This window comes from Ochlerotatus camptorhynchus, unplaced genomic scaffold (genome assembly GCF_037179485.1).
Source record: "Ochlerotatus camptorhynchus isolate MF236.1 unplaced genomic scaffold, CSIRO-AGI_Acam_v1.1 ptg000021l, whole genome shotgun sequence".
NCBI lineage: Eukaryota > Metazoa > Arthropoda > Insecta > Diptera > Culicidae > Ochlerotatus > Ochlerotatus camptorhynchus.
Window position 1 is genome coordinate 1,185,011 of NW_027040513.1, and position 16,669 is coordinate 1,201,679.

The window sequence follows — 16,669 nt, forward strand, 5'->3', positions numbered from 1 at the left end:
TATAAATTAAACTCATCCGCGCATATGCGTAGGTACATACTTACGCATATGCTTCTATAATCGTCATAACCTAGGTACTTACTTTAGAATAAAGCATAAACGAATGTAGTTTTACGTTCATCCAACAGTGAACTTTATGATAATGATGACTTCTTTTTGTACAAAAGCTTAAGCCCTTTTTAAAAGTTGGTCATGAAATATTAGAAAATGTTCTTTAACAATATATTTCGACTATACCAACCGAATATAACTCCAAAAGTTGCAAAATAATTGTTGAAAAAGTTTGTTTCCAAGCCGGCTCTTGTACAATTTGAACTCTCCCATAATAACCGAAAATTTTCAAATCGCTTATATTTCCAATGGGGCAGGTTGGGGCAGGCAAACTCTTCAGTACTTGTTAGAATACACTTAAAACTTCATCCAGAGCTGAGAATTAGCCTGGGAATGTGCGAGACTCGAAAGTTTGTGATCAATAAAGTTAAATTTTCATTAATTTTCAATTATTTTTTTTCTATTTTTATTTTTAAATTTTTTTGCCTCCATCAAATTTTCAAATGAATTTTATTTTCGGTAAGCTTATTAAATTACCTTTTCAACGATGTATAATGATGTGGTAGTTATATGATAAATAGTGGATGAAATTTTATTTGAGTGGTAGTGTATTTTTGCGGCAAAATTTGTACTTTTCTTACTCTTTTTTGACTTCGACATCCGATATCTCAGAAACTAAAACTGCTAGAAGCTTGAAACTTTCAGATTCTGTTAGTTGAAATGTTTATTATCGACCAAAAATAACTAAATAAGGATTAGTGAAAGTCGATTTTTTGATTTTTGACCGCCTGATATCTGATAGTGCACTTGTAGGCGATAACAAACAAACATTAAACACTAAATGCCAGTAAAGATAAACCTATTAATCTGTAAGGAGACTTATTCAACTTTAAGTAATCTAAAATCTTAAAATTAAAAATATCATGTTCTACGATAAATTCAACGATATTTGTCATTCATAAATGTGAAAATATCAATTTAAAAGCCACTGTTCTCCCACCAGAAGCAGCTGGAAGAAATCATCACAAATATGGACAGACAGCCGGCGAGCAGCTAAATTTTCCTAGAAGGTGAAATCAAATTTCACCACATTCCGTAACGTTGCACCACACAACACAACACCCACTCCATTTCGTAAAACTCTCATTAGAATAATGCGCGTACCTCACATCCTCTACCGACCACCTCACCATGGGAGCAACGACATTTATATAAGGTCCATGCCAACAGCCAGCTTGCTAGTGTCAGAAGCAAAATTTATGTAAACAATGCTGAGCACTCAAGTGACGACTTCGCTCTACCACAACATTCCATTCTGCAAACAATGAGATTGACGTCACTGACAACAGCTGTTTCGTTTAAAAACATAAACATGGCAATGTAATACGCACACCACGAAACATTTCCACATTTCACTAACACCATTAAACCTGTTAGCCCGGACCTTATATAAATGACATTGCCATGGGAGGCCCTCCGTTTATCAACGTTGATTTGACACGTGTCAGACAGTACATAGAAGTACAGGAATCCCCCGAATAGTGCGGTGGGTGGTGCCATCCTTCCGCCGAAATTTTTCGACCGTACTCCTTCCAATTGAGCTGATTTCTTGTATGTGATTGTTTGTGTTCAACCATTAACTTATCACCTGCAGAAAATCAGCTCAATTGGTTCGAAGGCAGCGCTATTCGAGGGACTCCGGAAAAACAGAATTGAGCGTACCTATACTGCGTGAGATGTAATACCGAGAATTCCAATTGCTTTCTTTAGCTCTGTCGGATTCGAAATTCTTTGATCTCGTTGAGCTTCTCCAAGTATGTCTTGGAGGGGAAAAACTTTTTAATAAGACCATTTCGGTTTCTCATCATTTCTTTCTCTCGGGGATGGTATTTTGCTGAAAAGTTCCCAGGCTCCCACACGCAAAGGTAAATGGCATTCTTGTTCAGGTAACACGCCGGCGACTTTGCATCAAAAGTCTCAATTCACAACACTCGTGTGCTGTGGGTGGTTTTATTCTACGAATTGAACTCTATACCAGGTTAGAACTAGGATAAAAATAACTCCATCATTTTAGTGAATGCCGTTGTAGATTTTATGGAAATCATTAGGAAGTTGAAATTTTTAAAGCGCGCCAAACCATTTAAAACGAACGGCAGAAGTATGAGCAGCCGGGTTTGGATCGTTGGCCCTCGTCATGCCATAATCCCTATTTAAATTGATCGGTTGTTGGAAGGAATTATGAGACTGTTATTAATTGGCGGCCAGCTATCGTTTGCAGGCATGTCTAAACGCAACACTACACTGCGTACTGCCTCTTTTACACACCACGAAGAGCATTGAGTTGTACGCTCCGTACCAGTGCTCGATGGAAAACACCAAACGCAGCGAACAAGGCACCGGTACCGGTGCCCGTGTATAATTGTTTGCACCGGTGTATGGATCTTCGGCAAGCACCAAAGCCGAGTGTTTCTGACTTCGGGAAACACCGCAGCCGAGTGTTTTCGATTTCCGAAAACACGCTTGCTGCTCGCAGGAACTTTCTTTGGGGCGACTTATGAAAGATTATTTTGTTACACAAGGTATTTAACACGACTAAAGCAAATAGACGAGTGGTCAAAGCAATGGTCTCCTAATGCCAATGTCCATGGTTCGATTCCAGTCCTGTCACCTTTTTTTTTAACTTTTTTGTCAACATTATTTTCATAAGGTAAATCTAGGAAATTCATTTAGATTTCTTTTGGCTAAAAAGCATTACGTAATCTCAAAGGATCATCTACCAGGATTATTAAAAATACGCAAATCACCCACTTCGAAAGAGCGTGTTTCTGTTGCCGTCCACCCACTGGTATTTCTTGGCTTTATGTTAACAAATTGAGCTGATTGTTTTCACACGATTTGAGTTTATCTAATAATGATAACTTATATCCAACAACAACATAACAGCTACCATGGCTGATACGGAGCTAGTAGAAGGTAGAATGCGATCCTTCTTGAGCGCGTTGTTTTTATTTAGGGGAAAACAGCCCAAAATGCACCTCGCGCAAATCGCTCGATGCGATTTTTCATAGCATTTTCGTTTTTAATTCATAAATTTGACAAGTCACAGTGCTAGTTTAGTTCTTGAACTAGCATTTCGGCAAAATTAAGAGTGGAATAGCTATGGAAAATCAAATCGCGCGTTTGGCCCGGGGTGCAATTCGGGCTGTTCTACCCTACATGAATGGTGAGTAGTTCTGTTCACCCACCGCTATTTGTGTTTACATCTGTGCTGGTGTGCTGATGCTAGTGAACTAAAGCTGTACTTATAAATGGTCAGCATAATGTAAACAGGGCGTCAGCATCTACCAGCATGAAATTTTAGGAGCCTCTGAAATTCGTGCTAGTTAGTTGAGTTGGTTGAGCTAGTGAACCAGCATATAATATATTATTTATTATCTAATAGTGAACCAGCATATAATATATTATATATTATGTAAACCCCCCCTCTTCTATTATTCAATCAGTTAAGCTGTTTGTTTTTGTTGGAGATAAGTTATGATTATTAGATTGACTCTAATCACATTAGATCAATCAGCTAAATTATTTAATATAAAGCCAAGAAATACCAGTGGGTGGACGGCAACAGCAACACGCTCTTCCGAAGTGGGTGATTTGTGTATTTAAAAAAATCCTGGATTGATTGCGTAGATTGCGTAATGCTTTTTCGCCAAAAGAAATCGAAATGAATTTCATAGATTCACCTTATGAAAAATATTGACAGAAAAAACTGAAAGGTGACAGACTGGAATCGAACCATGGACATTGGCATTATGGAAGAATTGCTTTGACCACTTATTTATCAGCTTTAGTAAAGGGTGTCCACGATGAAATTGCCACACACAAAATTGATTCGCTAAATTCGAGTTTTCATCCGATTGCCATCAAATTTTCAGGGATTGAGAAATAACTATTAAACTTCATTTTACCATTTTACTCGTATTTTATTTACAGTCCATACGCAAATGCCCGCACCTTGGCCTTAACTCCGGCCATAAGATTCTGCACAACCTGTGAATCAACCGTTTTTTGCATGTAAACCCATACTTTCTTCAGTTCCTCGACTGTCTTCACTACCTTAGGTCGTTTAAGAAGGTGCTGCTTCATAATCGCCCAGTACTTCTCGATGGGGCGGAGCTCCGGAGTGTTGGGAGGGTTGAACATTTTCGGCACGAAATTGACCTTATCGTCCGCATACCACTTCAGCACGTCCTTGGAGTAGTGGCATGAGGCCAAATCCGGCCAGAAGATTGTTGGGACGTTGTGGGCCTTCAGAAGAGGAAGCAGCCGCTTCTGGAGGCATTCTTTTATGTACACCTGTCCGTTCATCGTGTCCTGGGTCACGAAAGGTGCACTCCGCTTCCCGCACGTGCAGATGGCTTGCCAAACCAGGAATTTCTTCGCAAATTTGGACATCTTCTGAGTGCGGACATGCTCCGGAACGCTGAACTTATGCTTGGCCGTGAAAAACAGGTTGCCGGGGATCTGTTTGAAGTCGGCCTTCACATATGTTTCGTCGTCCATGATGCAGCATTCAACTTTCGTCAGCATGTTGAGGTACAACTTCCTGGCACGGGTTTTGGCGGACTTGTTCTGCTTCTCGTCGCGATTAGGGGCCTTTTGTACCTTGAACGTTCGAAGCCCAGCCTTAGTTTTGGCCTTCTGGACAAAACTTCAGCTTAGGTGCAGCTTCTTAGCCACATCCCTAACGGAGGCGTTCGGATTTCGGTTGAAGGCCCCAACTACGCGGTTGTGATTTTTGGTGTTGTACGGAATACTTTTTCCTTCACTTCTGGGCTTCCGATCGGTGGTCAACCGTTCCTCGAACCGCTTAATCACTCGCGACACCGTGGAATTCGCGATTCCCAACGTTTTAGCGATGGAACGATGCGAGAGATCCTTGTTCTCGTGATGAATGCGCAAGATTTTATCACGCACGAGCTGTTCTTTCGACTCCATTTCCGCGAGTTTTGATCACAGGACTTTAAAACTTGCAGGATGTAAATAATGCACTATGAACTAAATCCACCCAAATTTTCATTAAATTCTACCCAACGGTTAAAAAGTTAGAGCAATTTCATAGTGTGGCAATTTCATCGTGGACACCCTTTAGGAATGGAAGATGCTAAAAGCGTATAAAAGCTACGATAATCTTTCAGAAGTCACCCAAAGAAAATTCCTACGAGCACCAAGCGTGTTTTCCGAAATCGAAAACACTCGGCTGCGGTGTTTCCCGAAGTCAGAAACACTCGGCTTTGGTGCTTGCCGAAGATCCATACACCGGTGCAAACAATTATACACGGGCACCGGTACCGGTGCCTTGTTCGCTGCGTTTGGTGTTTTCCATCGAGCACTGGTACGACGCGTAAAACCCAATGCTCTTGGTGGTGTGTTTGTAGACAAAACTGCCACCCGTGCAAAAGGGTTCAGTGTTTTTACCATGGCTGATCGTTTGGCATCGTTGCTGTTTATCGAGAGGGATGGGATTTACTGGAAGGACAACAAATTATAATATTAAACATTTGCTGTGCAATGTGTTGGGCAACAGATAGGAAAGGCCTAAACGCAATGTGGGCGGAAACGGCAAGTTTGACAGTTGCCGCGAATTACATCAAGATGCGTAACCGAAGTCGCGTTGGTTTTTCAATCCGACAAGTAGGCGTACTTAGATCGAGCTTTTCCGCTGCCGCTGCCGTTCCGCTTCGACTGTCATTGCGCTTGGGCGTTAATTAATTGTTGGAGCTAAGTAGGCTCTTTTGATGAATCATCAATGTAGAGTGCGATTGGCGATTTTGAAAGGAAATGTCATCCAAACCGTTTGTTTACACCATAATGAAGATTTCCAAAACTCAAAATAATACATTGCAAATCTACTAATCTGAATTGATTTACAGCTCACATAATCACACATAAAAAATCCGAAATCTTCATTTTCTCATCAAACATATGTGGAAATTCCTGCCGGTTCACTGCTAAATTGATACAGAAAGCAAAATATTCCACGTGGATGACGATTTCAAGCACCTGTGATGGATAAATTAATCAGGAAAAGTGAACATATTTCCACTTCCTATGGGCCTTTTTAATGCACCACCAACGTAGAGTGCGCCACGCGAGCTCGAGAAGAAACGTCAGTCAAACCGTTTGTTTACATCAGAATAATTGTAAATAATAATGCCAATTTCCATCGGTACTTTTGTCTAACTTTCCATTTTTCTCAACAAAAATATTCCTGAACACCAGCAGGATCTTTTCAAAAACGTTACAGAATTGAATGTTTCAACTGTAGATTAAGTTTTGGAGCATCTCAGATGAATCAATTTATCAGGAAAAGTGAAAAAGTGTTCCGCTTCCTATGTCTCAAGGCAGAAATTTCTGCTCACAACACTCTTTTTGACGTTCTCCTATTCACCACCAGAGGTTGAATCGATCGTTTAGTTTCCCCATATAGAGAAATCCAGAGGGTTTGCATCTGGCGAAGAAGCTGGCCATAACTCCATAGGAATTAAATCTGGCAAATTTGCGGTGCCCCCATTTGCGGTTACCGAACATCGTTGAAGCATGCTTCTTCAAATGGTATTCCAGAACCTCTCTTACATAAAGGGTGATACGGTCAAAATTTGGTCAATATCAACTTGACGTATTTCTTTCAATTTTGCATTTAAAAAACCTGAACACCCCTCATTTTGAAGGTGTGTGTGTGTAGAATGTTGCTCCTATTTTGATTTTGGAATTCACTCTTCAGTTGTCAAAATGCCGTCCAAGCAAGAAGAGCAGCGTATCAAAATTTTGCTCGAGCATCGCGAAAATCCGAGCTACTCGCACGCAAAGATGGCAAAATCGCTAAAAGTTGCCAAATCAACCGTTACAAATGTAATTAAAGTGTTTGGGGAACGTTTGTCGACAGCCAGGAAGTCTGGATCGGGGGAAAATCGAAAACCGGAAGCCGCTGAGACGACAAAGAGAGTTGCCGGTAGTTTCAAGCGAAACCCTAACCTCTCTCTCCGAGATGCCGCAAATAAGCTGGGTGTATCGTCTACAACCGTGCATCGAGCCAAAAAACGAGCCGGACTATCGACTTACAAGAAGGTAGTGACTCCAAATCGCGATGATAAACAAAATACGACGGCCAAAGCGCGATCCCGGAGGCTGTACACGACGATGCTGACGAAGTTTGACTGCGTGGTAATGGACGACGAAACCTACGTCAAAGCCGACTACAAGCAGCTTCCGGGACAGGAGTTTTATACGGCAAAAGGAAGAAGAAAGGTAGCAGATGTTTTCAAGCACATGAAACTGTCAAAGTTCGCAAAGAAATATCTGGTTTGGCAAGCCATCTGTACCTGTGGCTTGAAAAGCAGCATTTTCATAGCTTCCGGGACTGTCAACCATGAAATTTACGTGAAAGAGTGTTTGAATAAACGTCTGCTGCCTTTCCTGAAGAAACACGGTTGTTCCGTACTGTTTTGGCCGGATTTGGCATCTTGCCATTACGGTAAAAAGGCCATGGAGTGGTACGCCGCCAACAACGTGCAGGTGGTTTCCAAGGACAAGAACTCTCCCAACACGCCAGAGCTCCGCCCAATTGAGAAATACTGGGCTATTGTCAAGCGGAACCTAAAGAAGACCAAAAAACTGCTAAGGGCGAGCAGCAGTTCAAGGCAAACTGGCTTTCTGCGGCGAAGAAGGTGGACAAGGTGGCTGTACAAAATCTGATGGCAGGGGTCAAGCGTAAGGCCCGGCAATTCGGATTTGGAAAAGCGGAAGCCTAACTGAATATTTTTCCTGAATTTTATACTAATTGAACTTGAAAAAGAAATTTAATTTGATTTTTTAAATAAACGATTTCACCGATTTACACGCGTTTTCCCTTGACCAAATTTTGACCGTATCACCCTTTAGTAAGCCGCGTTCATTTTTACTCCTTTGTTAAGACGACCTTCTGCAGAAATCGCTCCCCACACCATGACAGAAGTATGATTTTGGAATCGTTGAACTCCGCGAATTGAAGAAGGGATATTCTGAATCGTCGCTGCATAACCCTGTCGTTTTGAGCGTTGAAACTTTGCGGCAATACGAAGTTTTTTTCGTCCAAAAACACGATCAAGGAATCACCGTGTTGGCGAAGCAGTTCTTGACAGTGAATAATTCGGTTCTTCTTGTTAGCTTCTGAAAGTCCATGAATTCTTCTTTTCTTGTACGGCACCAATCCCAAATCGTCTTTGAGAACTGATCTGATAATTTTCTTGGAAACCGCCAGATCCTGAGCGAGTTTATATGACGATCGACAAGGATTTCGTCGAATTCGTTCTCGTACTACCTTCACAAGCTGTTTAGTGCGTACGCTGCGCGGACGACCAGGTTTTAACTTCGGAACGATAGTCTCCTCCGTCCTCCATCTTCTCAACGTCCGGTCGATTAATGTGCGACATATTCCTTCCTTCCTGGTGTCAGCCAATATCTGGTAAGGACGCTTACCCTCGAAATGCAACTGCAAAATCCTTTTTCTTTTGAAATCCATCTCTAACTGATGCACTTCCTGTTAATGTAATATAGCGCACAGTAGTTTTTTTTTTCCTTGGTTTGTTTTTTCCGTCGATCTTGTTTTCCGTGCTGAGCACCAATGCTACCGACGTGCCAGGAAGGCAGCTCCCACACCTGGACCCTACCTATCGACCCATACACTCATGAACCGGGGACCAACGGCTTTACTTCCCATCCGAAGGAAGGCGTGATCAGAGATGTTATGCCTCAGAACATCCCGGCGGCGCCGACTGGGATTGAACCCAGGCCTGCTGGGGTGAGAGGTAATCACGCTTACTACTACACCACCGGCGTCGTTAGCGCACAGTAGTTTGTTTACATTTTAATCAGTCACTCTTTCATGTGTTAGCCACCAGATAGCTCTCGCATAATGCAGAAGAACTTTACACTGAAGCAAAAAAGTGCGTCAGTTATTTAGGCCTACCCTGTACTTCACGGTGTACATTTCCTTCTACGCGCGGACCGTGAAATATGGTTCACGGCTCTGTTTCACGAGTATAGGAACGGATTTTTCCCGAGCAATCTGCCTTGATTGACGATTTACTTCGATCAACAAATTTGCTTCGACCATTTTCTATCGCCTACAGTTTACCTTGATTATCGAATAACCATGATGAACAGTTTGTCATTATCAACAAATAGCCTTGATCAATAATTTGCCACAATCATCTATTAACTTTGATTAACAATCATGATCAACAATTCACTTTGATCAATGATTTTCCGTAAACATCAATTTACCTTGATCATTAATTTGCCTTGATCAACACCCAAGAATAACCATAATTTGGACTGGTAGAATGCTATAAAATCTCTGCAATGCTTTCAATGTTAGTTGGGCAGTGAGCATAGATCAATAATTTCCTATGATCAACAATTCTCCATCAAATGTTTTATGATCAATGCCTTGATCAATGATTTGTCAATTTACCTTGATCAATATACCAACTTGATCAAATGTCTTCTTTGATCATCAATTAGCCTTGATCAGCAATACCCTAGTAGCACGTTTGTCACAAATCAATTGTAGAAACTTATATACGACTTATTTCAGTCATAAACAAGTTGCTGTAATTTATTGTGATGAGAGTGTGCTACTCGGGTATATTTTTATCAACAATTCAACAATAATCAGCTTGATCGTTTATTTAGCTTTATCAAGAATTAATTATCAACAACAACCATTCGATCAACAGTTGTTGCCTTGGATACTATGGACAATGGTCTGCTGTTATCATCAATTTACCTTTAACAACAATCCACCATCATCAACATTATGCATTGATCAATAATTTACCATGATCAACTATTCGCCTTGATCAATAATTTGCCGTGATCAACAATCTACTTTGACCAAGAATTTTCCTCATTTGTCAATTACCCAAGTAACACAAATTCATAGAAATATATTGAGTAAACTGTTATACAACCAAAACCAGTCATACAAAGGTTATATATCCTGTTACAGATCATGTATGTTGCTTGAGTAGCTTTGTGTATTGTACGATTTGACTGGGATTTGTGCTGTGAATGGCCTTTCAACAAAATCAAAATGCTGCTATTTTATTTTTTGTCCAAATAAAATAGCTGTATTTTGATTTTTTTTTTCTAAACCAAATGATTAGCCTCGATCAACAATTCGTCAAGGTTAACATGTTACGTTGCTTCAATTTTTCATGAACAACAGTTTTCCTTGATCATCAATGTTCTTTGATCCACCATTTTCCTTGACTGATAACCATGATTTACCATAATGAACAATTTCCCTAACCGTCAATTCAACATGATCAGCAATTTGCCATGATGAACAGCATACCTTGATCAACATTGTACCATTACCAATAATTCACCATTATCATCATGTTGTCTTGACTATCAATTTGCCTCAACATTAATTGATGCCATGATTTACAATTTGCTTCGATCCACAATTGTTCCATTTTCAGTATGATGAGCTTTTTGAGAGTGTTGATTTATTTCCTTGTAATTCCGTTATAATTGCGTATCTGTTTTGGTTCTTTCGACCTTTGGACTTTTCTACCTTGGTCCTATCGACCATTGGTCCTTTTAACCCTTTGACCTTTCAACCTTTGATTGCCGAACTATTAACGAATGAAAAATCGTCGCAGAAAATCGAGCAGTCCACATAGGACCTTTTCAAATGTTCATTCAACAATCAAGTTATTTTAACTCAAAGTTGCAGTGTGGCCTCGACGGAGTGAAATTTATTAGAATGGAATCCTACGTCGTATCATGCCGCAATAATTCCGGTGTGAAATGAAAATTTTCTTCCACATTTTCACCCCAGAAATGCCCAATAAAACAGATGCCTTTTCACAACTTTCATCTCGCAGAACCTGAAACCAACTTGAACAATGTTGACCTTCTTTCTCCGGCAAACCGCAAACCGGTAATTTCCCGTTGATGACCTCTCAACAACTCAACTGCTCACCGCCATTTGTGTCCCTCCAGAACAAATGGAGCAAGGTGGTATAAGTTTTGCAACAATTTTTCGCCACTCTACTTTTGCTCGAAAAGACTGCTTAGCAATTCCAATGTTCTGCCCGTCGTCACGGTCGGTCACGGTGCAGCTTCGGTCTGCCGAGGTGAAAAAGTTTTCACTAGAGTTTTTCAACGGACCCATTTTCGGCCACCAAAGTGGTCCAGGAGATGGCTTTCTGCTCTTACTCCTATTCTTCTTCCATCGTTAAGGAGGGACTTTTAAGATACAATATAAATATGTATGATAACAAGACCAACGCGTTGGGATCATTCAGTGATAATGAACTCTCTGTTTGTTGGCTGATAAATTTTCGATTCTTATTTTAACAAATCGTTGCGTCGGCAATGGCGCCGATGTTGGGATGTAATTTTAATAGAATTAAATTCTTATATTGAGCCCAAATTTAAAATTCTTTCATTTTTTATCTTTCTCTCTCGCCACAGCCAACCCACTACGTGACAATAACGACCCACAAGGAAACCGGCGACATGACCGACAGCCCCGAGGTGGAACGGATACACCTGAAGAAGCTGGTCGCCCAGATGAAGTCGAACCTGTGCAACGTGTCCGTGCTGAGCGAACCGGACTTGGAGCTGCTGTCCAACATGGACCCGAACTCGGTGGCGGACATCACCGGGCGGGACTTCATCGAGCAGCTCAAGGAAGCATCAGGCAGGTTAGGGGGCCAGGAGACCGGATGTGGTTCTGGTTTCTAGAAACCCCCATGCGTCTCTCTGAAGCAAATTTTATTTTCCAACGGTTTCGGTTTCGGTTTTCGTTTGTTTTGTGTTCTGTCTGGGAAAATGGTAGACGAAATTTGGTGATTGTGCTTCGGCTTTCGACGGCTGATTCGTTTGGTTTGGTTTTGTGTTTTTGATTGAAGCCGTTTTAGTATCATTGCTTAATTGGATTAGTGGTTTTGCATCGGGGTTACATGTAGACAAATGATTTTATTTTTTGAAGGCTGGGATGCTTATTATCTAATTACAGTAGAGGTTGAGCTTACAAAATATCGATATAGGCAAAAGGACGAATGAAATTAAAAGGGACAAAGATTCGAATGCTCAAAAGGTTACCTGTAATCGGCTATTTTTTATTCGAGGTTCTTAGAACAATTTCTTTTGTACTTATTCGATAGCTCTAATCATGAACATATAATAATAGTCCCTATATCCCGACAGCAAAAAAAAAGTTTAAGAGACCTAAATATTGTTGTATAGTCCAGCTTCCTTGATGAAATAAAAAACTGTCGCTAAAGTGGAAGGTTCGCCGCCCAGGATGTACCTAATGTTGTTGGGAAGTGCGTTCTGCTCCCGTAGATGTTTGTATAGCGAACACAGGCATAGGATATGTTCCACCGATGGTTCCGCAGACGTCGCACATTCTGTGGAACCGGGTTCCATGAAAACTATGTGAAATCCTTGGTGGAATGATATGCAAACATGGTTTTTTTTTTGCAAGAATTTGTAAGGACATATCAATTTAAATCATCCAACAATTAAGACCTCGAACAACAAGTGGACCGGTTTCAGCAAGAATTGCTCAATGAAGAAAAGGTCAAATAACTTTTAAATGTTCGAAAAATCAAAAGTTTCAAAGGTCGGAAAGGCAATATACCGAGTAAACCAATTAAATCACCCTTTGGCTTTGGGTAACCTAACTAAAATACTCGAACGTAATTTCTCTCTCTTGGAGTAACTCCTCCTTCAAAACATGAACAGTTGTTTGGCAGACAGAAGCTATCGAGCAATCCAGCTGAAAATTCTCGATAGTTATTTCTCAATCTTGAAATTGCCTCCTTCTTTATAACTTAAACAGTTCTTTAACCGAAAAAAATATGTTGAACACTCCAACTAAAAATACTCGTCAGTTACTTCTCTCACTAAGAGTTAACTCCTTCTTTGAAACATGAGCACTATGAGCAGTTTTTAGACGGATAAAAGTTAATGAGAACTCCAACTTTAAGAGCTGGAAAGTTCTTTCCACCATTTTTTCCATTCGACCTTCTGTCCATTTCTTCATTTTGTCAATTCGACTTTTTGTCCATTCAACTTTTTGTTTATTTTCCCTCTTTTGATCAGCTGTTCGTTCTTTCAATCTTTTGTCCATTTCGACATTTTGTCGCCATAAATTCCTTTTGCCCATTCGACTTTTTTATTATTTCCCAAAATTTGTTCATTCGACCTTTCTTTCCATTTTATCTTTTGTTAATTTCAACCTTTTGTACATTTCGACCTTTTGTTCCTTAAAATTCCATTTATCTCTTTGTTCATTTGACATTTCGATCTTTTGTCCATTTCATAAAACCTTTGTATATATGATGTGTTTTTTTCCATTCGACCTTTTGTCCTTTTCAATCTTTTGTCCCTTTAAATTCCATTTGACATTTTGTTCATTTAGGGTTTTGTCAATTCGACGTTTTTGTTTATTTTTCATAATTTGTTCATTCGACCTTTTGTCCATTTCGACCTCTTTTCAATACGACCTTTGTTCCTTCAAATTCCATTCGACTTTTTGTTCAGTCGAAATTTTGTCCAGTTACCTGTTTTCCTTTTAAATACCATTCAACTTTTTGTCTCATCTATTCGACATGTTGCCCGTTTCAAACTTTTGTTCCAAAATTTTGTACATTTTTGACATTTTTTCCCCTTTAAATTCCATTCAACCTTCTGTCAATTTGAATTCAACTCAGCACTTTATTCATTTAATGTTTTGTCGATTTGACCTTTTGTCCATTTCGGCCTTTTGTTCATTCGAATTTTGTTTATTTTCTCTAATTTTTTCATTCAACCTTTTGTCTATTGAAACTTTTTTTCCTTTTCGACCACTTGTCCATTCATGTTTCATTTTTGTCCATTTAAATACCATTCTGCATTTTGTTAATTTGATGTTTTGTCCTTTCGATCTTTTGTACATTTCAACCTTTTGTTCATTCATCCTTTTGTTACTTTAAATTCCATTCGACTTTTTGTTCATTCGATATTTTGTCCATTCCGATCTTTAGTTAAATTCCATTCAACTTTCTGGTCTCTTTAAATTCCATCCAACCTTTTGTTCAATTGATATTTTTTCCATTCGACCTTTTTTCAATTTTGGCATTTTGCAACGTTTTGTCCATTCGACTGTTTGTTTATTTTTCCTATTTTTTTAATTCAACCTTTTGTCATTTTAAACTTTTGTCCATTTTGACCTCTTATCCATTCAAACTTCTGTTTCTTTAAATTCCATTCGTTTTTGTTTTTCCATTTTGACCTATTTTCTGTTTAAATTACATTCAACCTTATGTCTAGACTTTTATTCAACCTTTTGTCTCTTTAAATTTCATTAAACCTTTTGTACAATTGATATTTTTTTTCATTCGACCTTTTGTCCTTTTCAATCTTTTGTCTCTTTAAATTCCATCGGACCTTTTGTTCATTTAAGGTTTTGTCAATTCGACTTTTTTGTTTATTTTTCATCATTTCTTCATTCGACCTTTTGTCCATTTCAACCTTTTGTCCATTCGACCTTTTGCCCATTTCGACCTCTTGTCAATGCGACATTTGTTCCTTCAAATTCCATTCGTAATTCGGTCCAGCTACCCTTTGTCCATTTAAAGTCCATTCAACCTTTTGTTCATTTGATGTTTTATCTATTCGACCCATTTCAACCTTTTGTTCCAACAAATTCCATTTGAGTTTTTGTTCATTCAACGTTTTGTCCATTCGACTTTTTGTTTATTTTACATCATTTGTTTATTCATGCTTTTGTCCATTTCAACGTCTTGTCATTAAATTCCATTCGACTTTTTGTTCATTCAAAATGTTATACATTTTGACATTTTTTTTCTCTTTAAATTCCATTCAACCTTCTATCAATTTAATTCAATTCAGCATTTTATTCATTTGATGTTTTGTTCATTTTGATCTTGTGTCCATTCGACGTTTTGTTCATTCGAATTTTGTTTATTCTAATTTTGTTTATTTTCTCTATTTTTTTTCATTCAACCTTTTGTCCATTTCAACCTTTCGTCTATTTAAACTTTTGTGCTTTTCGACCTCTTGTCCATTCGATCTTTTGCTTCTTTAAATTCCATTCGTAATTTTTATTTCAACCTATTTTCCTTTTAAATTCCATGCAACCTTTTGATGTTTTGTACATTCGACCTTTTGTCCATTTTAAACTATTGTTCATTTCGACCTTTATTCCCTTTAAACTCCGTTCAACTTTCTGTCTCTTTAAATTCCATCCAACCTTTTGTTCATTTGATGTTTTTTTTCATTCGACCTTTTGTTCATTTTGACATTTTGTCCCTTTAGATTCCATTTGACCTTTTGTTCATTCAAAGTTTTATCCATTTGACTTTTTTTTTAATTTCCCTATTTTTTTTTCATTCAACCTTTTGTCCATTTCGACCTCTTGTCCATTCAAACTTCTGTTTCTTTATATTCCATTCAGCCTTTTTTTCATTTGATGTTTTGTTCATTCAACATTTTGTTCCTTTAAATTACATTCGACCTTTTGTCCTCTTCAACCTTTTGTTCCTTTAAATTCCATTTGACCTTTGGTCCATTCGACCTTTTGTTTCTTTAAAATCCATTCGACTTTTATTTCATTTGACCTTTTGTCCCTTTAAATTCCATTCAACATGCTGTCTTTTTAAGCTCCATTCGTCCTTTTGTTGATGTTTTGTCCATTTTGACATTTTATCCCTTTAAATTTCATTTGACGTTTTGTCCTTTCAAAGTTTTGTCCATTCGACTTTTTGTTTACTTTCCATAATTCGAACTCTTGTCTAGTCAACGTTTTGTTTCATTAAATTCCATTCGACTTTTTGTTCATTTCGGCCTATTTTCCCTTTAAATTCCCTTCAACCTTATGTCCCTTGAAATACCATTCAGCCTTTTGCTCATTTCAAGAGCCACATGTAAAAAGGGCATACAAGCTTTTTGTAAACAAACCATTGTAGACCCTTTTCTCCCAACCGAGGGTCGCCCACGCAAACCAAAAACATCATCAGGAAGGGATTAGTTTTCTCTACCCGGTGATGTTGATGGTTTGCTTTGGTGTCATATGGGTGGTGCGAAAAGGGCATACAAAGGTTTGTTTACAAAAAAACATGTATGCTCTTTTCACACGTGGCTCTTGATTTGATGTTTTGTCATTCGACCTTTTGTCCATTTCCACCTTTTTTCCATTGCTACTTTTTGTCAATTTGAATTTTAATTCCATTTGACCTTTTGCTCATTCAACCTTTTGTCCATTCGACATTTTGTTCCTTAGAATTCCATTCGGCTTCTATTTCATTCGAACTTTTGTCCCTTTAAATTCCATTCAACCTTCTGTCTTTTTAAGTTCCATTCAGCCTTTTGTTGATGTTTTTTTCCATTCGACCTTTTGTCCATTTTGATATTTTGTCCCTTCGACTTTTTGTTTATTTTCCATATTTTTTTTATTCAACCTTTTGTACATTTCGAACTCTTGTCTAGTCAACGTTTTGTTTCATTAAATTCCATTCGACTTTTTGTTCATTTCGGCCTATTTTCCCTTTGAATT

General features: G+C 38.7%; 2 protein-coding genes across 2 annotated transcripts in view; both read left to right on the forward strand.

Annotated features, from left to right (window-relative positions):
• The window catches only part of Rpb10 (DNA-directed RNA polymerases I, II, and III subunit Rpb10), a 195,449-nt gene that overhangs the window by 97,494 nt on the left and 81,286 nt on the right, over positions 1–16,669 (forward strand). The gene's annotated exons all lie outside the window — the stretch shown is intronic.
• The window catches only part of LOC135704023 (DNA fragmentation factor subunit alpha-like), a 127,346-nt gene that overhangs the window by 96,588 nt on the left and 14,089 nt on the right, over positions 1–16,669 (forward strand). Inside the window, exon 3 of the mRNA XM_065225389.1 lies at positions 11,578–11,810. Within this exon, the coding sequence (XP_065081461.1) occupies positions 11,578–11,810 (233 nt within the window). The remainder of the gene's footprint in view (positions 1–11,577; positions 11,811–16,669) is intronic.